Source organism: Phocoena sinus, chromosome 10 (assembly GCF_008692025.1).
Source record: "Phocoena sinus isolate mPhoSin1 chromosome 10, mPhoSin1.pri, whole genome shotgun sequence".
In the NCBI taxonomy this organism is placed as follows: domain Eukaryota; kingdom Metazoa; phylum Chordata; class Mammalia; order Artiodactyla; family Phocoenidae; genus Phocoena; species Phocoena sinus.
The window spans coordinates 96,953,376-96,979,898 of NC_045772.1; the positions used below are offsets into that span (position 1 = coordinate 96,953,376).

The 26,523-nt window shown below is 54.9% G+C and overlaps 1 protein-coding gene across 2 annotated transcripts; it reads right to left on the bottom strand.

Annotated features, from left to right (window-relative positions):
* Nucleotides 1–16: 16 nt before the first annotated feature.
* Nucleotides 17–16,907, bottom strand: PLEKHG6 (pleckstrin homology and RhoGEF domain containing G6). 2 transcript variants are annotated; one of them, XM_032645571.1, is made up of 16 exons: nt 16,862–16,907; nt 15,483–15,688; nt 14,123–14,278; nt 13,397–13,561; nt 12,912–13,007; nt 12,570–12,620; nt 12,193–12,342; nt 11,246–11,356; nt 10,973–11,122; nt 10,652–10,789; nt 10,289–10,408; nt 8,477–8,609; nt 8,244–8,359; nt 1,881–2,026; nt 505–1,206; nt 17–303 (listed from the first exon to the last, which is right to left on the bottom strand). In XM_032645571.1, exons 2-16 carry the CDS (start codon nt 15,618–15,620, stop codon nt 294–296), a joined length of 2,382 nt encoding a protein of 793 aa, XP_032501462.1. In that variant the 5' UTR covers nt 15,621–15,688; nt 16,862–16,907; the 3' UTR covers nt 17–293. The 2 variants fall into 2 exon arrangements, with proteins under 2 accessions (XP_032501462.1, XP_032501463.1); XM_032645572.1 differs by lacking the exon at nt 16,862–16,907 and adding an exon at nt 16,409–16,477.
* Between the last annotated feature and the right edge of the window lie 9,616 nt (nt 16,908–26,523).

A 26,523-nucleotide genomic window follows, 5' to 3' on the forward strand; every position in this document is an offset into this window, starting at 1 on the left:
GGGGGCGGGGGGATACCTCACCCTCGTGCAGCCCAGTAACAGAGGAGTCACCTGTGCTCAGCCTGTGACTCCTCACCCGCCAGGTTCTCTTTGCACCGCCCTCATCTAGTGCTGGTTGGACGGCCATCTTTATGCACAACTTTATGTGGGACTCGTGTGTCTGTGGCACATCGGTGTACAGCTCTTGATCCCCAAAGTCCTCAGAGCAGGAAGGGCAGGGTGCCTGGGGAAGTGTCCTTGAGGTAGAATCCAGGGGTGGAGGTGGTGACCAGCACTCTTAGGGAGGTATTCCCTCACGCCTCTCTGCAAAGGCAAGAGGCAGGTGTCAGGTAGGCAGACATGGGGTGAAGAGTGAGGCTAAAGGCCCCTCCCCGCCATGACCCCCCTCTGGTCCTGCCCTCCTGTGTTGTCCCGCCACCCCCACCCCTGCCCCGGCATCCCCTCTGGCTCCATACTGGCCTTCCCCTCCGCTCCATCCCACGCCAGCTTCCCTTCTGCACTTACGATGTGGACAGGGGCGTGTCCAGGTGTATGACGTGAAGCCCCCGCATCCTCTGCAGTTGGACCCGAGTCAGCTTCCGAGGTCTGCTGTCCCCAGGCTCGGGGACTCTCTCAATCCTTTGGCTGGCCAGTTCCTCCCGGATCTCTTGGAGCATGTCCTCGGCCCGGAGCGGGTGAGGGGAGGGGCTGTAGCCGGGTCCCAGGAAGGGCCCCTCTTCCTCATCCCATGAGGATTCCCAGGGGCTTTCCCCAGAAGAGTCAGTGTGGGTCAGGGAGGGGGAGAGCTGCCCCCGAAGTCGGGCCCTATGTAAGGTTTCCACTACCACATTCTCTCCACCCGAGGTCCCGCCTTCTTCCTCAGACCAGGTCGGTGGGTCTCCCCTGGGAAGGCTGCCTCCTTTCTGGACACTTGCCTCTGGCAGTTCAGGGGTGCTTCGGCGTTGGGGAGCTTGGGGGTCAGGAGGGTGGAGATGCAAAGGAACATCTCGGAGGTCCAGGGTGGAGAAGGTGCGGCGAGGGTCCTGCCGAAGGACCTTGGAGCGTAGACGGCTTGGCAGAAAGTGGGACGCCTTGGGGGAGCCTGGGATCAGAGTGCCATAGCCAGAGTCCGAGGTATCATCTGGTACCAAGGGAGCACCTTCATCTGTGTCTTCTGTCACCACCAGCTGGGGGATGACGGTCGAGGACTCAGGAGTCCTACAGTTACTAGCAAATGGTCAGAGTCAGATGCTGAGGGGTCAAGTTCCAAGTCCAGGGAGTCTACCTTGATCCCTCCATCCAGAAATGGGCCCTCCTCCAGACTTATTTTGGTATCACTTTTACACTGCACTGATTGTTTTTCTCATCTCACTGGCTAGACTATAAGCTCCTTTAAGGCATTTTAGCCCCTGCACTCAGTCCAGAAACTTGTTATCAAGTATTTGCTGAGTGCTTCCCGAGCTCCCCTGAGGTTATCCCCCAGTGATGGAGTCTTTTTTTCTCTATAACCGTGCTGCTCAACAGCTGTGTTATTTTGGGTGAAACTCTCACGCTCTCTGGGGATTTGAACTAGCCGGGTCCCTGCAGTTCTGACATTCCGCAAACCCATACTGGCCTTCACTCTCCATCCCCGGCCTGGGGAACCTGATTCTCTCAGGGAATTTGTGCCTCTCGTGCCTGTTTCCTTCACCCTGTGCCAGCCGTAGGCTGGCTAACCCCATAGGCTGTCTCATGTGGCCTTTCGCACGGCTGGTGTCAACCTGTAGCCTGGGTTCCTCAGTCTGGTCCCAGTCCCCCCAAAAGCTGTAATACCATTTCCCAACCTTGTGGGCTCCTCTGCCCTCCCTCCCTGCCTGCAGCCCCCCTCCTCTGGGAGGCCTTGTACGCCCTGTAGGTCTTACCTTCCCTCTGTGCTGCTCTCAGAGCCTTCCACCGAAGGCATGGAGGGCCTGGGGCCTGGGGACTCCCCGTCCCGGTCCTGATAGAGGGCCAGGAGCTCCCTCTTCTGTTGGATGTACTCCTCTGCCTTCAGCTTTTGCAGGGTGACCTGGGGTGGGGATACTTTCATTAAGAGCTCTCATTTATTGAGCACCTGCTGTACGCCAGGCACCATGCTAAGTGCTTTACATACATTATCTTGCTTTCTCTTCACCACCACCGCCCTATGAGGCAGATGTTTCTGCTCCTACTTTACTCCTGAGAAACAGAGACTCTGAGGTTAAGTAACTGCCACGGTCATGCCGCGGTCATGGGAAAGTAGGACAGAGCCAGTGTTTGAACTCTTGAGCTGGTCCTAGGATGTGTGGGGTAAACATAAGGCCCCTTTTCCTACTTGTACGTTCTTCCTGCCTCTCACATCCCCTTGGCAAGCCAAGGTCTGGTCTGTTTCTTCCTTCAGGAAGTCCTCCCTGATTGGTGGTGATGGTGGCATAATTACTCTGAATGATGCTGGGCCCTCAGGTTACTCTTTCTCCTACCACCAGGGTGGGCAGGGGCAGGCTTTGTCCTGGGTTGAGGACTTTGTTGTCCTTCAGAGTTGACAACAAGACCACCCCAAGAGGAATGGAGAGAGGATACATTATATTTTGTCTTCCTCAGCATTTTCATACAGGCGCCACCGGAATAAAATAGTAATATCTGAGAAGTGGTTTATGAAGCACCTCTACATGCAGGCGGTCATTTGACACACACCATCACCCTGCAGTGTATTAGCCAATTTTACAGATGGGAAAACAAGACTTAGAAAGATGAGTGGACTTGATCCAGGGCGCACAGGTAGAGAGAAGCAGAATTGGGGCTGGGTCTTTCTCTGTGAGTCCTAGTTCAGTAACTGCACTATTTTTCAAGGGCAGCCTTAGAAAGGGTCAGGAATTACCAAAGGACAACTTTCTCTTGGGGGAGGGATGGCAAGGGAACCCTTGGAGAGGCCAAAGGCGGAGGCTTGGCAAAAAGAGGTGGTGGAGGCTACTGGGGGCGGTGCTGATACCAGCACCGGCTGGAATGGCCTTATCATTGTGCACATATTGAAGTACTTTCATGCTGGTGAGCAAAGGGCTACTGCCCAAGCCTCCCACCTTCCTTCACCAGGACTACCCTGCCCTCCAAGATCCAGCAAAGGAGGGATAACATCTGGCACAGCAGGGGGCCTCTAGGATCATCACCACCACCACCACCACCACCACCCACCCACCCTATCCCCGCCTCCCCAAGCTCTACTCTGATTGGTTGATGCCCGTTCCATTCTGGTTATTAAAGTAATTTGAATATGCCCCTCCCCTCACCCCCTTCAGGTATATGAACAGCAATTCTTAGGCAACTCTGGACCTTCCCAAAGCCTCTCCAGAAACACAACGGGGTGGGGGGTAGCTGGGTCTGTACAAGAGACATGTTGGAGAAAAGGATGAACAGGGACAGGAAAATGACCTCAGCCTTGTATTTCCAATTTTCCTGCCCTGGCTTCCCAGCCACGGTCTCATGCAAGGATTCTCAGCAGTCTCACAAGACTTGCACTGTCGGCCAGAGCCAGGGATGATGGTGTCTGGGGGCAGGAGACCAGCACACCAGGCCAGGTCCTGTGACCTTTTCCGCATCTCCCAGCTGTGCAGAGTAACGAGGGTGGGAGGAGCCGCTCTTGGGGTCAGGGTGAGGCTGGGGCAGCCTGCTGAGATGCCCTTTGGCCCCATATGACTCAAGTTCAAGTTTATCTTTGGGATGTCCAGGATAGAGATGGTGTGTGGAGGAAAAGAACTGGGAGGAAGGCAGCTGGGGGGTGGTCTGGAAGGAACGTCTGTCCCATACAAGCATCTCCACTAAACTCTCCCGTGGGCCCACCTGGGAAGAAGCAGGGAGGCAAGGGGTGGGGTGGGGATGGAGGACCCGACACCTCAGGTGCCAGGGACCGGGCTGTTTGAAGGGCCCCCGGCCACCCCAAAGGCTCTCTAGCAACCCTGGGAGGATTTTCACAGCTTGGGTAGGAGGAGAGACGTGTTGGGGGCAGGGTGGGAAAGGAAGAGGAAACTGGTACCTGGGCCTGAATGTGACAGCCCCACAAAGCCGGGAAAAGGGAGGGCTCCCCCGACGCCAGGGTTCTTCTTCATTGCCCTGGTGGGGAACTGAAGCCTTGGGAAGAAATGCCTCCTCTCCCTGCTGCCCCTGGAGCGGCTCCCAAATTCACCCGCTGCCCTCCCCAAGTCTCCCATCACGGACGAAAACCATCTCTTGAAGGTGCCCTCGGCCAGGCACCCCTGGCCTTTAGAAGATGTTGGCATCTTCTAAAGTTGACAACAATAAACATGTATGGAACCCCCATTAAGTGCCAGGCGCGTGTCAAGCAGCTTACAAACATAACTCTCCTGTCTGTCCTGCAAGGTGGTTCCCATCATCCCTGCAGTTCCCAGGTGGGGCCGGAGCTGAGAGAATTGACGCAGATAATGAGTGAGAGCTGGGCTGCGGGCCCTCCGAGCCCACCTCTTTCCTCCGTTCACGTCTTGGCCTCGTCTCTGATAGCTCCTTGTTCCCAGCACTGGTTCATTTTCCTCTTCCCAGCCCCTAAATATGGGCATTTCCCAAGATTCAGTGTCTCTCCTCTTGAGAAGCTCATTTTCTCTAAAAGCTGAAGCCACACAGCCAGACCCGCTAGGAATAAATCTACATATGTACGATTCTGTAAGGCGGAGAAAAAACACCCTGACCCCTAGGATCAGTAGGTATTCTACGGTCCTCTTCAGTTTACAAGGACTGGTGGTAACTGCGAAAAGGATTTTCCCTAAGACTTTGGTGTGAGGCAGTAGCAGGACAAACTCATTTCAAAGTTTCAGGGTTCTTGGTTTTGCAAGGGGACGTGGGGAGCTTGTGCGCTGCTCGGTTAGGTATTGGAAATGCCTTCTCTACCTCAGTTAGCGTGGAGTAAAACTCCTGGGGGCTAAATTAGTTTGTGTAATAAAATACCAGCAATCTTTAGTGGTTCCCCTGGGGGTTCTAAGGAGAAGGTGGGGGGGTCTCTTCTTGGGCTGGGGGGCGGTGGTGTAGAGAGGAGGCCCCACTGCAAAGAGAGAGGGGACTCTGATCCGGCCTGGAGCAGGGGTCAGGGCAGATGACCCACACCCTGTCCCCTACCTCTGGCTTCCTGGACGCTGTCACCATCGTGTTTAGGTATCCAAGGAAATGACAGCCCCGAAGGGCTGGAGGACACAAGATCTTGAGGTTCAAGATCTTTCATCCTTTTTTCTTTTAATTTTTTAATGGCATAAACCTCCTATTTATTTTTTACTCTCATAATTCCGAATCTTTAAGTACAGTGTTTAAACAGAGACTAAGCTCTGGTTTTCCTTTTCTCGAATAAGCTCTCCACATCTTGATACGATGCCATAGGTAAGACTCTGGGAAGAATGCTTAAAATTGTTTAAAGGACAAGACTGTTTTTACGCATCCTCCAAAGTTTCAAAGCCCTAATTACCCGATGTGCAAACGACAAATCATTGTAATCTGCTCATTAAAGCAAGTCCTATGAGTAGCACTACTTTGATTTAAACTCTTTAAAAATAGTGCCGTTGCATTCTTTAGAAATCGTCTACACTATGATTTCTTGTTCAAAATGCCTCTTCTTTTTATAAAAAATTGAGGTGTAATTGACATATTAGTTTCACGTGTACAACATAATGATTCCACATTTGTGTACATATGAAGTGATCCACACGACGTCTAGTGAACATTCGTCACCGTTGTTACAGTTTTTTCCTTGCGAAAAGAACTTTTAGGACCTGCTCTCTTAGCAATTTTCATAGTTCACCCTCATTTCTCATCTGAACTCTAGTCTGTGTTTCCACAAACCCCTGAAAGGTCTCCACTTGGCTGTCTCCCATTACCTCATTTCCAAAGTGCTTCTGATTAAAAGTAAACCTTGCTACCCATGCCCCACGCCACCCAGGAAGCAACAACTAGACAAACAGGTTTTCCTTTCTAATGATCCCAGTTGTCATTGCCAAAGCAGCCTTTCACACAGGAACCTCGGAAGCAAGTCATCCTTTGTCCTGGTGGTCCTGAGTTACCAAGGCACCAAGTTGCCTACTTAATCTGAATGGTTTCTTTGAATCTTCCCTATGAGACAAGGACTGTTATTATTTATATCCATTTTGCAGGTGAAGAAACGGAAGACTAGGGAGGCCACATAACCCACCAAGGGTCACCCAGCTAGTAAGGGGCAGAGCTGGGGTCTGAACCATGGGCTCGGTAGAGGCTTCTATCGGTCTCCCTAAGGCTCACCTGTCTCTTCTTTCTTCTTCAGCTCCTTTCTTCTTCTTTTCTTCTTTTTTTGCACCATGTCCCTAAGGCCGTGGCACTCAACCTCTATGTTTCATCCGCAAACTAGTACGGGAAATCTCCTGCCACCAATCTCTCCTGCCCCCAGCCCACCTGTCACATTGCCACCTGACAGTTCAAGACAAAACACACGGATTTCACCATGGCCTTCCCTTGCTCAAAGAATCTATGGTGGCTCTGGTGTCAACTTGGCAACCCAATTCAATTCAGTCTCGTCCAGCCCACCCTCTTCTACGGGCGCTGGGGTCCCCTAGAACTTGGCGTCTCATCACTGGCTCCACACAAAACCCTTCCCTCCAGACTCAGACAGACATGCTGGTTGTCCCCCAAATAAATCCAGCCCAATTTCTCCCTTGAGTCTTCTGCTCAGGGTCTTCCCCATCCTTAAAGTCCAACTCAAATCTTCCCTCTTCTTCGGCAATCCTGCTCCTGTAGTGGGTTGAACAGTGGCCCCAGAAAGATGGGTCTAGGTCCTGACCCCCAGAATCTGTGAATGTGAGTGGCCTTGTTTCGAAAAAGGGTCTTTGCAGATGTGCATAGACCCTCAGTGCAGGATCTCAAGAAGAGGTCATCCTGGATTTTGGGTTAATGACCGGTGTCTTTCTAAGAGACAGGAAAGGGAGATTGGGACACAGAGACACATGGAGAGGAAGACCACGTGAAGATAGAGGCAGAGAGTGGAGTGATGCTGCCATAGGCTAAGGAACACCTGGAGCCCCCAGGAGCCAGAAGAGGCCGGGAAGGATGCTCCCCTAGAGCTATGGAGAGGAAGCATTGCCCGGCTGACATGTTGATTTTCAACTTCCCGCCTCCAGAACTGCGAGAGAATGTTTCTGTTGCTTTAAGGCACCAAGCAGTAACCAATATGGCTCCATCCGGGTCTCCCTCCTTTTGAACTCCTTCGGCTTTTGTTGCATAAATCTGTCCCCACTGCATCACTCCACTCCACTAGTTAACATTTTTACTGCCTCTGTGTCACTTGCAGGACAAAGTTCAAGTTCCCCGGCACGGCATCCAGGGATGGGCATGATCTGGTGGCACCTCCCTCCTGGCCTCTCTGCCGTTGTGCCGCCCTTGTGCTTGGTGCCCTGGTAACGCCAACCACTCAGCTGATGGTGAACTCAACACACACAACTGCTTCCGATTTCCGACCCTCGCACACTCTGCTCTCCATCTGGAATGCCTTTCCTGCCCACCTTGTTCCCCTGACGTGCTCCTAGATATCCGCCCGCGGTGCTCAGAAAGTAGCTCCTCTGCGAAGCCTCCTCTGTCCTCTGAAGCACCTGTCCTCTGCACTGTCCCTCTCCCAACCAACCCACCAGGCAGAGCGAACCACTCCCTTCCCTGTCCTAACTCCGTTCCGTCCGCACGTTTCTGTTATTTGCGTACTTGTTTGTCTAGCTAGGCTGCAGCGTGTATTCTGTGAGGGAAGAAATGGCATTGTATTCTTTTCTGATTCCCCAGCACCCAGCCTGTGCGCACCCAGCAGGTGCCCCGTTCATGTCTGCCGAACGGAAGCTCAAGTTCAGCAGTTAATTGTTTCACAGCCCCGGAACCTTCAGGGGAGGCTATCTTGGCTCTCCCAGGGACTGGTACCCTAGCTGGCCAAAGGCTTTCTTCTGTGCTCTTTTTTTTTATACTTTTTTTTTTTTTGGCCACACCATGCAGCTTGCAGGATCTTAGTTCCCTGACCAGGGATTGAACCTGCACCCTCGGCAGTGAAAGCGTGGAGTCCTAGCCACTGGACCGTCAGGGAAGTCCCTCTTCCATCCTCTTAAGGTTGGTCAAGGCTGTGTCTCCATCTCGAGGGTGCACCGGAGGGGCAGGAGGTCCAGTCTGAAGCTGTGTGCACCCCACCCTCTCTCTCCCCTTCCTCCACTCTTGTGCACCGGATCTGAGCTCCGGGGCCCCGCCATCCCCCTGCTCCCACACCTGGCTTCACATACCTGGGCCTGCTGGGTCCTCTCCAGCCACAGGGCACGGTCTGTAGCGCTGGGACAGTGCACAGTGAGGGCGCTGGAGACACACTGGAATTCGGTGAGGTGGATAAGCAGGAAGCTGCCTGGGTGGAGGAGAAGGTCTGCTTCCAGGGCTGGACTTTATCTGATCCCCTTCCCAACCTCTCCTTCTCCAGCTGATGGGAAGGGAGAAGGAAAAGTTTCCCCCAGGAAAGACATACTCGCATCTCGGAGCGGTCGGCACACAAGCTTCTCCAGCATGAGGGGCGGGCGGATAACCTTGGCTTTGTCTGCCCTGCGAAGGGGCTTGGTCACCAAGAGGACATCAGAGAAGAGGAACAGGTACACATCCAGCTGGGGGCAAGCGAAGAGAGAGACGAGGGTCAGCTGGAGCAGGGAGCAGGCGGGACAGGGGTCAGGGCTCACGCATGGGTGTGTGGGCGGGTGCAGAGCTGTGGGATAAGACAGCTGGGAGCCGTGCTGCTTTGGGCCCATCTCTCACTTTACAGGTAGGAAAGTGGCTGACTCAGGGCCATGCCAGCAAGCAGAGCAAAGCCAGAACCACGTCCTCTTCCCAACACACACAGAAACACACACAAAGACACACACAGACACACATAGACACAGACACACACACAGACACACACAGAGACACACACAGACACACACATACAAAGGCACAGACACACATACACACACACATACACACATAGATACGCACATAGACACACACAGACACACACACAGATACACATACAGACACCCACAGACACACATAAATACACACAGAGACACATAGACACACAGAGACACATATAGACACACACATAGATACACACATAGACACACACACAGGGACACACACACATAGACACATACAGACACACATAGATACAGACACACACACACACACATAGACACATACAGACACACACATAGACATACGGACACCCACAGACACACATAGATACACACAGAGACACATAGATACAGACACACACACAGACACACACATAGATACACACATAGACACATACAGACACACACATAGATATACACACAGATACACACAGACACACATAGACACATACATACACACATAGACACATACAGACACACACATAGACATACGGACACCCACAGACACACATAGATACACACAGAAACACACAGACACACACAGATACACACACAGACACACATAGATACACACATAGACACATACAGACACACACATAGACATACGGACACCCACAGACACACATAGATACACATAGACACAGACACACACACAGACACACATAGATACACACATAGACACACACAGACACACACACACAGATACACACACAGACACACATAGATACACACATAGACACACACAGACACACACATAGACATACAGACACCCACAGACACACATAAATACACACAGAGACACATAGACACACAGAGACACATACAAACACACACATAGATACACACAGACACACACAGACACACACAGACACACAAAGATACACACACACATAGATACACACATAGACACATACAGACACACACATAGACATATGGACACCCACAGACACACATAGATACACACAGAAACACACAGACACACACAGATACACACACAGACACACATAGATACACACATAGACACACACACAGATACACACACAGACACACATAGATACACACATAGACACATACAGACACACATAGATACAGACACACACACAGACACACACATAGATACACACATAGACACATACAGACACACACATAGATATACACACAGATACACACACACACAGACACATACAGACACACACATAGACATACGGACACCCACAGACACACACAGAGACACATAGACACACACAGACACACACACACACAGACACACACACACACACACACACCCCTCTTCTCCCATTCCCAGCCTTCTGACGCATCCCGTGTCCCACCGTCTCTCCCTTCTTTCTCTTAGTTCTCTCCCATCTTCTTCGCTCCTCCCACAGCCCCCTCACCTTCCCTTCTCGTCCCTCCTTCATGCGTGCAGGCCCCTCAAGCAGCAGCTGCCTGGTGTGCTCAGAAGCAACCCCCAGCATGGGGGCCATCAGGTCCAGCGTGGAGAACGGACGCAGGTTCTGAGGGGTGCAGAGAGCACAGGAGCGGGGCACTGGGCATCCTGCCTCTTGGAGGACAGGAAGCATCCCAGTGCCTTCGTTTCACTCCTTTGCACCTGGCCCCTGGGACCCTCACCCTCGGGAAGGAAGGATGGGCACACACAGCCCACGGCACCTCTGCCTCTCCCGCTGCAGGCCTCGGCTTCATCCGTTTTCCTGGGGGCCTTGCTTTTTTGGACGCCCCCTTCCCTCCGCCTCTCTCACCTTCTCCACCTCCTCGCTGGACGGCTCCAGGACCTCGTAGGGCCCGATGCGCTGGGCTGCAGCCGCCAAGCTCTCCTGCTCTTCACCCTGGCGCACCTGCTTGTTGATGTGTCGGAGGAATGACTCCACCGCCGCGATCTAGGTGAGGGTGGGGTGTGGAGGGAGGACAGCTCAGCTCCTCGTCTGTACATCCCACCCAGACAACGACACCAGTGCCACGCCGGCACACACACGTAAGGAAAGAGACCTCAAGAGTCCCTGGAGATGCGTCCCCACTCACCAGCCCCCAACTCCCAAGGGTCCAGCCCCAGTGGCCCCTACCATGGCGGTCAGGGCCTCCCGGGCGCGGGCCTCGGGACTCCTCTCGAGCACAGCCTGGAGCAGCAGTGGGTACTTGGTGATGCGCTGGTGGGGCTTGATGAGGAGGTCCCCCAGCGTCTGCCTCCCCGAGCGCTTGTGCTTCTCACACCACTGCCAGGGAAGGTGGGCAGGGGTCAGGGGGCTGCAAGCCACCCTCCTGCCCCGCCCCGGGGATACCCTCAGCCTTGGAGCAAGGTCCGCCGCATCCCCCTTCCCCAGCAGCCCCTCTCCCACCTGCACGAAGGTGTGGAAGAGAGGGTTGTTGTCCTGCTGCTTCCAGGCGTAGGCCATGGTCTGCTTCACTCGCAGGCAGTACAGGACGTAGGGCTGGAAGCGCTGGCTGAACTGGAGGGACAGGTGTGGGGCGGGGAGCGGGCAGGGGAAGGAGCCTGGCCTAGATCCTTAGTCCAGCTCCCGCCAATCCCAACCCCCCACCACTTCCAGCCCCCCTCTCTGGATTCCAAGGAGGAGTTGAGGTTCCGAGGGGCCGACCCGCTGCTGCCCTCTGAGCTCCATCCTCAGCCCCCGCCACGCCCCACTGCTCTGGACCTCACCCGCCATCAATAATTTAGCTGGACCGTTTTCAGGGCACTGCGGATCCCATTTCAGCCCGGCCACGGGGTGGTGACCTGAGGCTTGCCCAGAGCCCTGCTCCTGGGGAAGAGGGCCACCAACGGCCCCCAGGAGACTGTCCCCCTGCCTCTCTACCCCAATCCAACTCTGCAAGGCCACGTTTCCCTGGCCAGTGAACTGGGAGGAAGTCAGATCCTGGGCCTCTTGCTTTCTCTTATCACCCTTCACGCTCTGGGTACCCTGTGGCCTTTCACATCCCCTCCCCCTAGGCCCCTGAGGGGCAAGTCGCTTAGGCCCCTGCTGCTTGTTGTCGATGGGTCTCTGTCCCGGACATAAGATTTCATGGTCGGTGAGAGCTTAGGTGTAGCCCTTCCCTGAGATAGCTGCCCTCCCTCTGGGGGCTCCAGAAGCCCAAAGAACCTTCGGGACAGAGGTCACACTGGTGGAATGAAGGTAAGAGGTGAGGTGGTATTTAGGGGTAGGGGTCGTGCCCTTGGACCCCCTCGATCACAGCAGGGTGCCAGTGGTATGAGCATTCCAGCGGACAGGACCCCTTGGGGCTCTCCCAGTCGTGCCCCATCCAGATGGGGCCCTTCTCCCCGCCTCACCGACAGGAAGCCGTTTTGCAGGCTGACAGGGTCCAGAGGCTGGCCCGAGGCTCGTGTCTCCTCCAGGGTGGGCCCCAGCACCTCTTCCCAAAAGCTCTGGTGGGCTCGGATCAGGCTAGGGACATTTCCAAACAGGGTCTCAGCTGACACCTGGAGGAGGGAGCGGAACATGCCTCGGCAGGTGACCTGCGGGCAGCACGGGCGGTGGGCAGGCAGGGACGGCTAAGCCCGAGTGGCAGGGGCTGGGTGGGACCTGCAGCCTGCTTGGGGTCTAGAGCAAGGAGGGGAGTGGGGAGGGCAGGGTAAATGGGGGTTGCAATTCCGCTCTGTGACCCCGCCCCCACTCCCTGGGTCCCACACCCCGAGTGCCCACTCACTTCTGTCAGCAGCCCCACTCGTTGCAAGTTCAGCAAACCGGCGGCTAGGAGCTGGATGCAGGGAGGGCTTTCAGCGTCTGACCTCCTCCTCTCAGACCCCGGCCTAGCCAGCCCTTCACAGCATCCCCACCCCCACCTTCATACCGCGAGCCTCTCTCCCAAGACACCGGGCGGGTCTCAGGTCAGGGGGATCTTGATGTCCTGCCCCTTCTCCCCAACAGCCGTGCCCCTTCCGGTCTGGAGAACCGGGTGGGGGGAGTGATTCGAGGGACACGGTAAAGGTCCAAGGATGGGGCCCGGGGGCGGGGCTGCCGGGGATGTGGCGGGGGTAGGGCGGCTCACATCCGTCATGATCTTGAGCTTCCGCACGTAGATGAGCTCGGTGGTCAGTAGCTCCCACAGCGCTTCCTGCTGGTGGCAGAGCTCCCGGCTCATCTCCTGGGTGGGGATAGGGCTGGTTCAGCTGGGGAATGATGGCAAGACCAGCAGCTGCCATCTGCTGAATGCTACCAGATCTACTGCACAGAAACCTTTAACCCTCCACCAATCCTCCAGTGTGTAGGGGGTGTTATCCCCAGGTCACAGAGGAGGCGACCGAGATGCAGAGAGGTTTGCTGTCTTGACGGAGGTCTCGCTAGTATGTGGCAGGGCCGGGATCTGAAGCTACAGCAAGATGCCTCCAAGTGCTGTCCCTGCAGACCCCACTTCCCAAGGCCTTTCCCTCCTCTGGGGCAGAGGTGAGGGGTGTGTGTGTGTGTGTGTGTGTGTGTGTGTGTGTGTGTGTGTCTAGGACCCCCACGGGGTCAGACACTGTGTCCCGGGCCCACCTTGTGTCCAGGCACCAGCTCCTTCCAGGACTTCTCAATGGCCAGGCTGCTGTCACCGTCCTCTCCGATCTCCCAGTGCCGCCGGTCCTCTGGGGGCAGGCGGGGCATCCCAAACATGCTGAACGTGTGCAGCCTCACCTCCAGCTTGTGGGCTCTGGTGACTTCCTGGGGGCACCGAGAGGGGATTAGTCCTGGCCGCTTCCTGGCCCGGGAACGGCTGCGTGTGTGTGTGTGTGTGTGTGTGTGTGTGTGTGTGTGTGTGTGTGTGTGCTGGCAAGTTGCCCTGAGCTTGAGTGAGGACATGCAGGCCCGAGGGACAAGGATCAATCCTGGCTGGGATTACAGGGTACAGGGTGCTGCCGGAACACGCATGGAGAGGCAGAAAGGTCTGCAGAAAGGTCCCTGGACAGAGGGGTCTGACCTGGGCTCCCTGACCAGAAAGATAGCTTCCAGGGCTCTCCTGAGACAGAACCCTTCAGAGGGACCTTCAGGTGGAGACCAGAACGGGACTTAGGGAACCAGTGGTCTCAGGAACATTTTGACACTTGCCCATCAAACGGACATCTTTATGAGGCAGCCTGGCTTAGAGATGCTCCCCTGAGAGGTCTCTAGACAGAGCCGCACCCTGCTTCTTGGAGGGCTCCCATGTTCTCAGCTCTGATGGTCTCTGGAGGACGTCGCAGCTCAGGCTGTGAGCTTGGGGATGGGAAGAGAGGGACCCCTTACCTTGAGTTTGGGGAAGTGAGGTGTCCCAACCCCAAAGGGGCCTCCATGCCTCTTCTCAGGCTCTGGTTCTCGCAGCCTCAGGGGAGACAGGCCTCGGGCCGGGCCAGAACCCTTGGTAAAGCGGACATAGCCTTGGAGGTGTCGGCCACTGGGATCCTGGAGGAGGAGTGGGGGAGTTCTGGGGGTGTCCTCTCCCCACAGAAGTCCCAGACAATCAGTGGGGCCTGGCTTGGCTCCGGACAGCATCCCCTACACCAGCAAGTTGGGCCGGCTCACCTCTCCCCTCAAACCAGTTTGGTGAGAGCCACTGTGGCCCTGAGTCACAGCAGCCACTTCCAGGGAGGCCACTGAGCCAGGCAGGGGCCCGCCGGGCCCAGGTCCCCAGGGGGCCTCGTGCAGAACAGCAGCTCTGGCACGCACATGCCCAGGCTCTGCGTGTGTCCCAGTGTCCCCCTCCAGTCCCACTCCCGTGTGTGCTCCCTGCACCACGGCCGTGCCTGCACGGCGCCCGGTGCACACGCATTCTGGGGCCCTCACAGCCTCCTGCGCACGTGGGGATGGGGGCACTCACACGTGCGGCCTCCTCCCCGGGGCATGTCCCATCCAGCTGGGAGTGGCTGCCCTTCCGTGTGCGAAGCTGAGGCCTGGCCCAGAAGTCTCCTCCTGGGCAGGCCTGGTCACATTCCTTGATCTGCCCATGGCCTGATTTACCCCACAGACATCCTAGTCTCCCTTCCCACCCTCAGCTGCCTCCCAGGGCCAAACCCTCCTCCAGTCAGGCAGGGGGTACCCTCGGCCGGAAGCAGAACTGACCTCAAGGTGGAGGGAGAGCCTAGAGGCTGAGAGAAAGACTGCTGCACCTCCACGCCCATTTCTTTGGTTAGCACTGGAGGCCGACAGGAGGGTGGAGCTGGGGTGGAGGTGGGCAAGCCCTCACACCCCTCCCCACCTGTAGAGCAGGAACACCTTGAACCTTTGTTCTTCTTCCAGGCCTGACTCAGAGGCAGGCAGGTTTCAAGGAGCCCACCAGCTCCTCCCAAGTAGAGGTGGGAGTCTGGGAGGTGCCAAACCCTGGGTTTGGTGACCTTCCCCACCAGCTCTGTGCCTGTGACCAGTCTAACAGCACTGAGGGCCTGGCCCCTCCTGGCTCTCTGCCTCACCTGCCCCATCTGTCTGGGATGGGTGTGGAGTCCCAGGAACCTGGCCCAGCACGGCCATCCTCACAACCCACGAAAGAAGGCAGGGGTGCGGGCTAAGAATAGAGCAGTCCAAGGCCTGGCAAGGGGACAGAGACTTGAAAGCCTGGGTGTCCTCCCCCCTGCCCCACCCCGGTCACCTTTGGGACACAGCCTGGACTCACCAGCACGGGGCCTCCTCGGGGATAGAGGCTACCAGGAGTACTCAGGGTGGAGGTCTGAAGCCGGCCCCCATAGGTCTCAATGCGGGAGGCCACCAGTCCTTGGAGGCGACCCTCATTGGGAGGATCAAAGGCGTGCATCCCTTCTCTCCTGGGTCACCTCCCAAGGGTCATAACTCCAATGTTCAGGAGAAAGAGACCCGCTGAGGCTGCAGAGAGAAAATAAGGAATGGAAGGGCCAACCTTGATCAGTGGGTGACACCAGGCTCGAGACAGAGGAGGGAGGGGGAGGGGAAGAGAGGGAAGGGGAGAGGGAAGGCCAAGGCTACTTGCTGGGAGAGCACAGCTGCCTCATCTACGACTTGGTTGGGGTCGGGCACACCCCGACACGCTGGGTCGGAAGCCCCTTGGAACCGTGCCCCTTCCCTCACATTTGCGCATTTTGGGTACCAGCTCCTACCCTGGCCTCAAAGGATGCTGAGGTCCTAAGAGTAGCTGGGAGCAAGGGTCCTTCGGTTCCTGGATGCCCCCAGGCATTCAGGATGCCCCTTGCACCTAGCTACACCCTCCCCTCCTCCAAACACGGGAGTGGGGGATGAGTGTCTGGGGTGGCGAGCTGGAGGGGGCCCGTTGGATGCAGCCCCGCCTGCCACCTGTTTTTGCACAGCCCACAAGCTAAGAATGTTTTTTACATGTTAAATAGTTGGAAAAAGTCAAAAGAAGAATAATATTTCACAACATACGAAGATTATATGAAATTCAAATTTCCATGTCCATAAATAAAGTGTTATGGGAACACAGCCACATCACCTCCTTGGCCAGTTGTCTGTGACTACGTTCCTGCTAGCTGTGACAGAGACCACAGCGGCTTCAGAGTCTGAAGTATTTACTCTCTGGTCTTTTACTGAAAAGCTTGCCCCACCCCTTACCTGGACCCTCCAGGCCACAGACAGCTATCCGGCCGCTGGCCTTACAGACGAGCCGAGGGGGAGCAGGCTCTGTTAGGTCTTCCCCAGCCAATGGGAACTCCTCCGTGGGGCTGGGAGCCTCGCGCGCGGGGCGCCATCCCCTCCCCCTAAACCTGATAGAGGACCCGCTCACTGGGGCGGCAGGGCCTGGAGAGGAGAGACCTCCTAAGCAGGTGCTGGTCTCCCTCCAGGTGGCCCCAGAATCCCGCGCAGCCCGCCCCTTACTTTTCCTCTGATTTATGAGCAGGGGACAACGTTCCTTGTCTCCCGGGCCCCCTCCCAATAATCCTCCCTCCTAGGGCTCTGAGTCCCTCTTCCTCCCCGGGGTCCTTTCCGAGCTTTGACCCGGCTTCCCCTTCTCTCGGCCCCGCGCCCCCAGCCCCGGCGCCCCGCCCCAGCCCTCCCGCCACTCACCTGTGTCCGCAGGTGTCCCGGCGCCCGCTGCCCGCGCTGCCAGCCCCCCGGTCGCCGATTGCTCCCCCGGCGATGCCCACCTCGCGGCCCGGCCGGGTGTGGGACCGAGCGGCCCGCGGGACCAGTGCAGCGCAGCGCGGGGCCGGGCCGGGAGGGGCGGGGCCACGGGCTGGCTCCTCCCCCTCCCGCGGGCACCGGACCCGCGGCGCAGTGGGCGCCCATGGGGCCCTGGGGACCGAGCGGCTCTGCCCGGGCTGCGGCCACCACCTTCCCCCGCCGAGGAGGGCTCGCTCCTCAGGGACCCCTCCCCGCTTCCCCTCGCCCCTGAAGTCGCCACCCACCCTGGCTTGCCCGCCGCCCTCGCGCGCTGCAAACCCCCCGCGCCCCCCTCCCCCCGGCCGGGCGGCGGTGATGACTGAGTGACCCGCAGCAGGTGCCCACCTCGCTTTGCGCGTGCTGTGAGTGACTGACTAGCCCTCCACTGCCCTGGTCTCGGCCCCGTCTTCCTCCTTTAACCAGGCAGGGGAGCAGGACCCGCAGCAGAAGGGGTGTCGGGGTTCACGGACCCCGGGGGCTCTGCCCCCACCTCTGGCTGTGGAGTCCAAAGTGTGACCCTTATCTCTGCTTGCCGGCTCCAGCCATCTGGTAGAAGGTTGGACTTCACCTTTGCTCTAGGGATGACGTCTGGTGCCAGACTGAGGCTGACCCAACACTTCTCCCATTAACCAAGTCTGGGGCTTGGGAGGACAGGGGTATCAGATGGGGGCACCCACGCTCTTCACTGGCAAACAACCACATTGAAGGCTTCAGGAGGGCGTCCCAGCACCTACAGCCGGCAGCAAAATAAAGGGCGCATTTTCACATTCCCAGATCAGGACACATCATCTGACAGAAACGCTCGACATGGAATCAGAAGTGTCCACGGATGTGTGGTAATTGTCTTCTCACAATCATGAAGCTGAAGACCCAGTGTGGGGGGAGAGGTGGGGGGAGCAGGCCTGAATGCCTCCAGCCCGCCACCCTGTCCTGGTTCTTCCTTCTGTAAAATGGCTACGCGGGGACTTCCCTGGTGGCGCAGTGGTTAAGCATCCGCCTGCCAATGCAGGGGACACGGGTTCGAGCCCTGGTCCGGGAAGATCCCACATGCCGCGGAACAAGTAAGCCTGTGCGCCACAACTACTGAGGCCCGCGCACCTAGAGCCCGTGCTCCGCAACAAGAGAAGCCACCGCAGTGAGAAGCCCGCGCACCACAACAAAGAGTAGCCCCCGCTCGCCGCAACTAGAGAAAGCCCGCGTGCAGCAATGAAGACCCAACACAGCCAAAAATAAATTTAAAATAAATAAATAAATTTATTTTAAAAAATGGCTATGCGGTGAAGTGTACAGACATCCTCTCATTGTATCACTGGGGAAAGGGTGTCCAATCTCTCTCCTCTCTTTGCTGGCATATTAAACCCACAAATGATCTGAAGTGTTCCAATCCTCGACTCTGATGACTCTGTTGGATCTGGAAGAGGAATCTTTATCCTTTGATACTTTCTAATTTCGTCTGCCCTCCACTATTCTCTTGTTCTGAGCTTGCTGTTATGCGATTGCTCTGTTAGTTCAGAAGGGCTGTTGGCACCTCCAGCTCTCCGCATCCTACCGCCTGCTTCCTGCCTCCCAGTTGATCCGGATCCGTTTTAGGGAGAGAAGTTGTGTGGGGCAGGAATTGCGGTGGACAGAAGCCCTTTTTCCCATTCCTCGTGTGTGTGTGTGTGTGTGTGTGTGTGTGTGTGTGTGTGTGGGTGGGTGTCTGAGAGAGAGAGAGGGATTCAGGGATGACAAGAGTAGCCATGAGGGAAAGAGAGCCAGTAAACAGGAGGTGCTGATTACTGGCAGTATTAAATGACACCCCACACACTGCTGGTGCCAAGGGTGTCCTCCCAAGTGGAAGGAGTAAGAGAGGAATGGAAACTGAGAGAACACCAGAGGCAAGCCCGGACTTACAGGCGCTGAGAGAGCTGGCTACACTGGGCCAGTGGACACAGGAACGTTAACCCTTTCACTTGTCTCGAGGCTGAGATCCAACCTCCACCCGCCACTGCCCCAGGGCCGGTCTCCAGCCTCTCTGGGAGGAGACATTATCTGGGAAAGAAGCTGGAGGAGTGGCCGCAGGAACGTGTGGGGTGGGAGGCCGGACTCCTGTGTTCTATCTGTTCCATTCTGGCCTCGTCAGATGGTTCGTCTCACAGCCTGCCTGGTCCCTTCTGCGCTGTGGAGAGGAGACCCCTGCCTGCGACAGGCTCAGAGGGGAACACAGCTCAGGGAGCTGAATGAAGCCGGAAGAGCTGTCAGGTTGGCGGGTTGGCCTCTACTGGGGGGCACCTGGGTACGTGTCTTTCTCCCCACCCCGCCTTCCCTCACATTCTGCGCCCCCCCACACACTTTTTTTGGCCGTGCCACACAGCTTGTGGGATCTTAGTTCCCTGACCAGGAATTGAACCTGAGCCCTCGGCAGTGAAAGCGCGGAGTCCTAACCACAGGACCACCAGGGAGTTCCCCCTAGCCTGAGTCCTATCCCTCCTCGGTGCCTCCGTTTCTGCCCCAGTGCAGATGGTCCCCATCAAGTCCCCAGCTGGACCCCACAGCTAGTGAGGTGTCTGTCTGTCCAAGAGCAGAGCTCTGAGGATCAAAAGCCTCTGTCCAGTACAGCATGAGGGTGACTTCTGGAGCTGGCGTAGTGGGCCCTTAGTCCCTTCTCCCCTTCCTCATGGGCAGAAAGGTCAGGGAGGCTCCCTTGATCCCTGAACTCTGCCAGCCCACACCTCTCAGGGCAGGGCGGGGGCCAGCTGGGTTAATGAGGAGCTAGCAGGCACTGGCAGTGAGGGAGCTGATGGGAGGTGTGTCTTCCTCCCTCCAGAGCTGGGGGCGGGAGAAGCTGAGGGCTCAGAGCTGGGAGGTACCAGGTCATGTGAAGCAGATAAAACCAGGAGGCCAGGCCATGGGGCACAGCTGACAGCTCCTCAGACCAGAACTGATGCCCTCCGTCCCTGCCCCACTTACTGGCAGTGTTCTCTGTGCAAGGCACTAGGAGTATATAGAATATGCATTCCTAGTATGAAGACTAGTATAAGAATAGTATAATTCCTAGTATAGAGATAGCCCCTGACTTCCAGGAAATTACAAACTAATGGGGAGACAGACTAATGCGGGACAGAACATTGATCTATAAGTTACATATAAGGAATGAGCCAGGAGCTGGGGGAGTACTTTGGGGGGACTAATAACTACATAAGGGAGCCACGGAAGGCTTCACAGAGGAGGTGAACTTTGTGCCGGGACTCTAAGGTTGAGTAGGAGTTTGTTGACCAGAGTAGGAGGGAAGGGCATTTCTGGAGGAGGGAACGGCATGAGCAACGACACAGAGAAGTGTTTAGAAAGAAAGAGGGAAAGGGTAGGCTTCCCAAAGCCTCCTGAGAGCCTCCGCTGTCCTGGGGACATCCCACCGCAGTTGCCGATTTCTGGGTGGTGGCTTCAGAAGACAAACCTCTTGCTGGCATGCAAGGCCCTCCAAGGCATGGCCCCAGTCATACTTCCTGCTTTCACTTTCTGCTCCCCTGCTCCGTCCCTGGATGTGTCCCCATCCTCTGACTCTGCCTGGGCTTCCCTGGCTCCACGCCTTTGCTCAAGCACTCCCCCCAGCTGGCATAACTAACGTTCCTGACCCCTTGTCCCCCCATCTCCATTTCTGCCTCCTTCAAGGTCCTGCTTCCTTCAGGACATTTTCCTGAGGATCCTCCAACCAGAGTGATGGCTTTCCTCCCCACTTTCAATGCCTTGGCCATTGTGTTTCTTTGAAAGGCACCACTCATACTCTGCCTAATTCTGCTGCTGTTGGCTTATGTGCACACGCCCTTCACTAGACTCCTTGAGGGCAGGGAGCCCCTAGCACAGGAGCCTGTGCAGGCCTGGCATTGGTGTCTGTGGAGTTGAACGGCCTGGATTTGCTAAAGGACCCAGATAGAATGGACTTGCAGGTAGATGTGCCTACGCTGTCATCTCTCTGCCCCTGCCCAAAAGGACGGTCTTTGTTTTTTAAATACCTGGAATTCTTCCCTAACTTCAGTTGTGCATTGCTGGTTCGTTACTGCCCCTTCAGCATCTCTTCAGTGGCGCTCCTTCTAAAGGCTTCTGGCCCCTTAAGACAACCATGCCACATAAGTTGTACCTTGTGCACCAGTTCTGATGGATTAGTAGTGGGTGTCCTAGAATATTATGTCCAGAACGATTCTCTGGATGATGACGGCTCTGGAGAGAGAAAACCCGGGCTTAGCAGTGCCTGCCTTGGTGGGAACAAAGGGCTCCCTCTGCCTCAGGGAGTTTATCAGATGCTTTTCTCACATTAAGCCAAGACCGGGGCACTGAGAGAGTGTGGCCTTTGCCTCTGGTGGAAGGTGATGGGGAAAGTGCATAGGAGCGGAGCTGGGGGCCCCAAAGGCCCTGCTTGGGATCTCCTGAGGCAGACCTTGGAGTCAGGTGTGTGAATGTTCGGGTCTGTGCTCTGGCCAGGCCCCCTCCTGCTCCTGACACAATGGGTCCCCGGAGGGGCTGTGGCATCGTAGCAAGACTGGGAGGGCCTCCATGGTTCAGGATGCCCGGCACTTCCTCAGGAAGGCCAAGGCGATGGCACCGAGTCCCCACCTGTGGGACCCCACTCCTTTCTCCTCCCAGGGAGCTCAGGCCTTCAAGAATGAGGAGAAGGTAGCAAAAGTGAAAAATCTCTGGAGGCGTTTTAGTTCGTGGCCTTGACTTGCCTCCTTGTCCTTGGGAGCCGTGTTCTCCCCTAGTGGCAATTCCTGGAACTGCAGGTAGATTTGACTTGGTCTGTGGGCCAGGAGTGGCCTTTCCCAGCTGGATGGAGGCCATGTGGTCTCACAACCTGACACTCCTCCCTGTGCAGAAAGGCTGCCTAATGTCCTTGGCAGACGGTCCTCACTGCTGCCTGACAACCGCCAGCGAGGCTGCTGCCCAGTCCGTGCCTTTGTTCGAGTGGCTCTGATCAGTGACATCCCCTTCCTCCAGACAGTCATTTGGTTTCCTCCCTCAGGTCTGTGCTGACACCGGGTGTCCACCTGCTCAGTCCCTGAGTGACTCAAAAGCACACGGAGGGCTTCCCTGGTGGCGCAGTGGTGGAGAGTCCGCCTGCCGATGCAGGGGACACGGGTTCGTGCCCCGGTCCGGGAAGATCCCGCATGCCGCGGAACGGCTGGGCCCGTGAGCCATGGCCGCTGGGCCTGCGCGTCCGGAGCCTGTGCTCCGCAACGGGAGAGGCCAGAGCGGTGAGAGGCCCACGTACCGAAAAAACAACAACAACAACAAAACACAAAAAGCACACGGAATGAAGAGTCTTAAGGCTTTGGGTCAGTCCTTGTACATGTTTCCAAAGCTCGAACAGCTCTCCCTGCCCCCTGCCCCCAAACCATGGTCAGCTTCTATGAGCTCTCTGGCCGCTGTCACTGAGTCCAGGCTCACAGCCAGCCCTTGCCGTGACATGTGTATTCTGAGGCTCATTTGCCCAGAGAGACCGTGTGGGCGCATCTCGCTATGACACTTCTGGCCCAGCCCAGGAAGATGGGCAGATATTTTACTCCTAGAGCAGACGCTGCCACAACAGTCCCAAATTGCTTTTTCTAATTTAATTTGACAACCCTGAATTTCAGGAAGTTCCTTCTCATCACTGACCCACATACCACCTGCTCAAGCTTATAGTAATTTCCTCATGCTCTGGGGAATACCCTTCTCTGAATCACAGGCCCCTCTGTGGATAACTGGACCACAATTCGGGTCATTTTAGCAGCATTCAGAAGCCTTGGATCCTCTCCCCATCCTTCAGAGACCCAGGTTCTCAGTTTGGGGTCACGTGGGCAGCCCCTAGGTTTCAGGAGCCGTCCTACGTGCCCGGCGCTGTGCTCGGTGTAGAACAGTCAACCTTCTCCTCAGCACAACCCAGTGGAGCAGGGCTGCTGGTATTATCCCCGCTTGCTAGATGCAAGAATGAGTCTCAGGGGTAAAGTAACTTGGCTAAGGACACAAAACCAGCATGTGGAACAGCTGGGATCCAATCCCTACATCCAACAGGGCTTCAGAGCGGGCATTTGGTCCAACCATGAGCCTCCACCAGAAGACCTCTGTGAGCATTTGGGCGCATGCATCCTCTGACCTCGCCCCTATTTTATGCGCGTCTCCACTCTAATTTTGCATTGATCCTTTCCATCCGCCTAGGTGACCTTCAGTCATGGCCTCATGTGTTCCTTCCTGTCTTTGTTCAAAGGCAGGGCCCTTCAGAAGGGCTTCTGGGGCAGGTGAACTTGACTTCCCCAAGTCTCCACCCTTGTATGTAAAATGAGGATAATACTACTACACTTTAGGACTGTTATAATAATAACAGCTAACTTTTTAATAAAGCAATTACTAGGTGCAGGAATAATTTAGCACTTGACATGTGTAATTTCATTTAATCCTCACAAAAGCCCTACGAGTTAGATATTAGCCTCATTATAACAGATGAGGGAACAGGCTCGGAGAGGTTACATGACACGCTCGTGAGGACAAAGTTAGCAAGGGGAAAAGCCAGGATTTGAACTCACATTTGTCTGACCCCAAAGCCTGCACTTCTCACCGCTCTCCCGTAGACGATAAGTGGGTTACTGTGGGTAAGCCTGCCGTGGGGGAAGAAAACCAGAAGAAACCAGCTGCCTTGGTTCCATCCTAAAGGTCAGCTTAGCATTCAAAGAAACTGCCTTGAGCAGTGCTGTTGGCCCTTGCTCAGGGCTGCATCCTGCAGCACAAGGACCTGCGGCTCACCACCAGCAAGAGGTCCTTAAAAGAGCATTTTCATGGGACGTTCCTGGCAGTCCAGTGGTTAAGACTCTGAGCTTCCCCTCTCCTTGCTTCCACTGCAGGGGGCACGGGTTCGATCCCTGGTTGGGGAACTAAGATCCCTCATGCTACGCGGTGAAAAAGCATCTTCACACATCACCCCGTCCCCAAAATATCACTGCGCACAGCATCTGTGCAGCCTCTCCACTCTTCTGTCTCCTCCCAAGCCCTCTTCCTGATTGCCCGTCCCAAAGCCCCATCCCCTTGCCTTTATAAAGTCACCTGCCCTGGTCCTCTCTTTGGCAGATTTTTCTGGGAAGCCACCGCGCTTAAAATCAGGTAGTAGGGCTTCCCTGGTGGTTCAGTGGTTAAGAATGCGCCTGCCAATGCAGGGGACATGGGTTCAAGCCCTGCTCCGGGAAGATCCCACATGCCACGGAGCAACTAAGTCTGTGCGCCACAACTACTGAGCCCGCGTGCCACAGCTACTGAAGCCCACGTGCCTAGAGCGCGTGCTCCGCAACAAGAGAAGCCACTGCAATGAGAAGCCCGCGCACCGCAACGAAGAGTAGCCCCCGCTCGCCGCAACTAGAGAAAGCCGGCAAGCAGCAACAAAGACCCAACGCAGCCAAAAATAAATAAATAGATTAAAAAAAAATCGGTTAGTAAACTCACGTGAGAATGGAACATGCTTGTACTTGGCATCTGGACTCAGTGCATATCCAAGGCCGACAGAAAATCCTCATGGTTGAGGGGACAACCGAGAGGTGATTTAGAGAACTACCTTCCTCAGGGGCCCCCTCCCCCGTCCCATCTCCATTTTCCTTCCCCTCCATCAGTACCTCGCGGAGGGAGGAAGAAGGGGAGCTATTTGTCCCTCCTGACTCACCATAGGACCCATTTCTGCACGTTCTGCACCACCCAGATCAATTCCCGCCTGACCCTCGGGCCTCTCCAGCCTCCGCGCCCTTTCCTACCTTTGACTCCTGTTGCTTTCATCACCCCTGCCACTCGTCCTGCCTTTGTTGTTACCAAACTTTCCGCGGTGGGTGTCACGTCTCCTTAACTAGGCTGTGTGCTCCTTGAAGGTAGGACCTTGTCCCTTCCACGGAGCCCATGAAGGTGCTGTCTGCACCAGCTGATGGAACTTGAAATAGATACTAACTAAAGATTGGACAGGGACGTGGCTGTGGGATGAGGGTTAAGAATGTGGCCTCTCTGGGTTTCCCTGGTGGTGCAGTGGTTGAGAGGCCGCCTGCATCGCAGGGGACGCGGGTTCGCGCCCCGGTCCGGGAAGATCCCACATGCCGCGGAGCGGCTGGGCCCGTGAGCCATGGCCACTGAGCCTGCGCGTCCGGAGCCTGTGCTCCGCAACGGGAGAGGCCACGACAGTGAGAGGCCCGCGTACCACACACAAAAAAAAAAAAAAAAAAAGAATCACATGACAGTTTCCTGAAATGTTCCTTGAGACTGTTCCCTTCTAGAGAACCAACTGGTGGCTGCCCAGGGAGGTTGGGGGTAGGAGATGGAGTGGAAGTTAGGGGTTAGCAGATGCAAACGATCGTACATAGGATGGCTAAACAACAATGTCCTGCTGTAGAGCACAGGGAACTCTATTCAATAGCCTGTGATAAACCATCATGGAAAAGAGTATGAACAAGAATGCATATATATGTATAACTGAGTCACTTTGCTGTGCAGTAGAAAATAACACAACATTGTAACCCATCTATACTTCAATAAAATACATTTTTGAAAATACCGTTGTCTTCAAACTCTGTGCTTGTTACCACTACCAAAAGAATTTTGGAAAACTGTATACATCCTTGCATATTTTTTAGACCTAAATTTTTTCTTTAGAGTTTTAAATGTAATTTAAAAAATTTTAATCAATATTAACTTTAAAAGTAAAACTATTCACTTTTAAATTTTATATAAAGAATAAAGTTTGTAAAAAACTTGCAAAATAATATAATGACTTCTTGTATGCCTTTTCCTAGATGCATTAATTATTAATGTGTTAAACTTAAAAAGAAATGTTTTGGGGGGATTGTACTTCCCCAGGGAGGTGGCCAGAGCTGTTCCTTAAACTTGTTCAGAGAGGCGGCAATAGTACAGTTGTCTAGCTCAAGTGTGGAGTCAGGCAGCCTTGATTTGAACGCTAGTTCTGACACTTAATTAGCTCTGTGGCCTGGGCAAGTTATTTAATCTCTCTGTATCCCAAAATCTATCTCATATGGTTGTATGAGGACCAAGTGAGTTAATATTATAAAGCACTTACAATGTTACCTGACATAGTGTATGTTCAGTTTATGTTTATGGTACAAATAAAATGCACCAATAAACAAATAATTATTTATTGTTAGAATAATTAGGCTTCAGAGCGTATTAACAAGAAGAAGAGAAGACACTATAATACTAGTAAGTTGTAGGCTTACAAAAGATGTATTTCATGATTGTTGTTAAATGCATTATTTACAGGAGAATCACATAACATTGTTGTTAAAGTTAATCTAATAAGAACATGGTAGGAATAAACAAATGAGCAGAGAAATGATTGATGATTGACAGCAGGCAGGAGACGTATCCAAATTTAAAACAAAAAAGAATGATTTTCCATTATCCAAGAATTTGGGGGCAAAAGTTAATGAAACATTTTTTCTACAGGTCATTAAATGTTTGCAAAAATATAAAACACTGAAGTGCCTCTGATACATGTTCCTTTTATTTAAAGACATCGTGTTCAGCTGTTGAAAGTAAATGTGAAACTTTTCACTTCCTCCTCCTGGAAGTCATGCAAA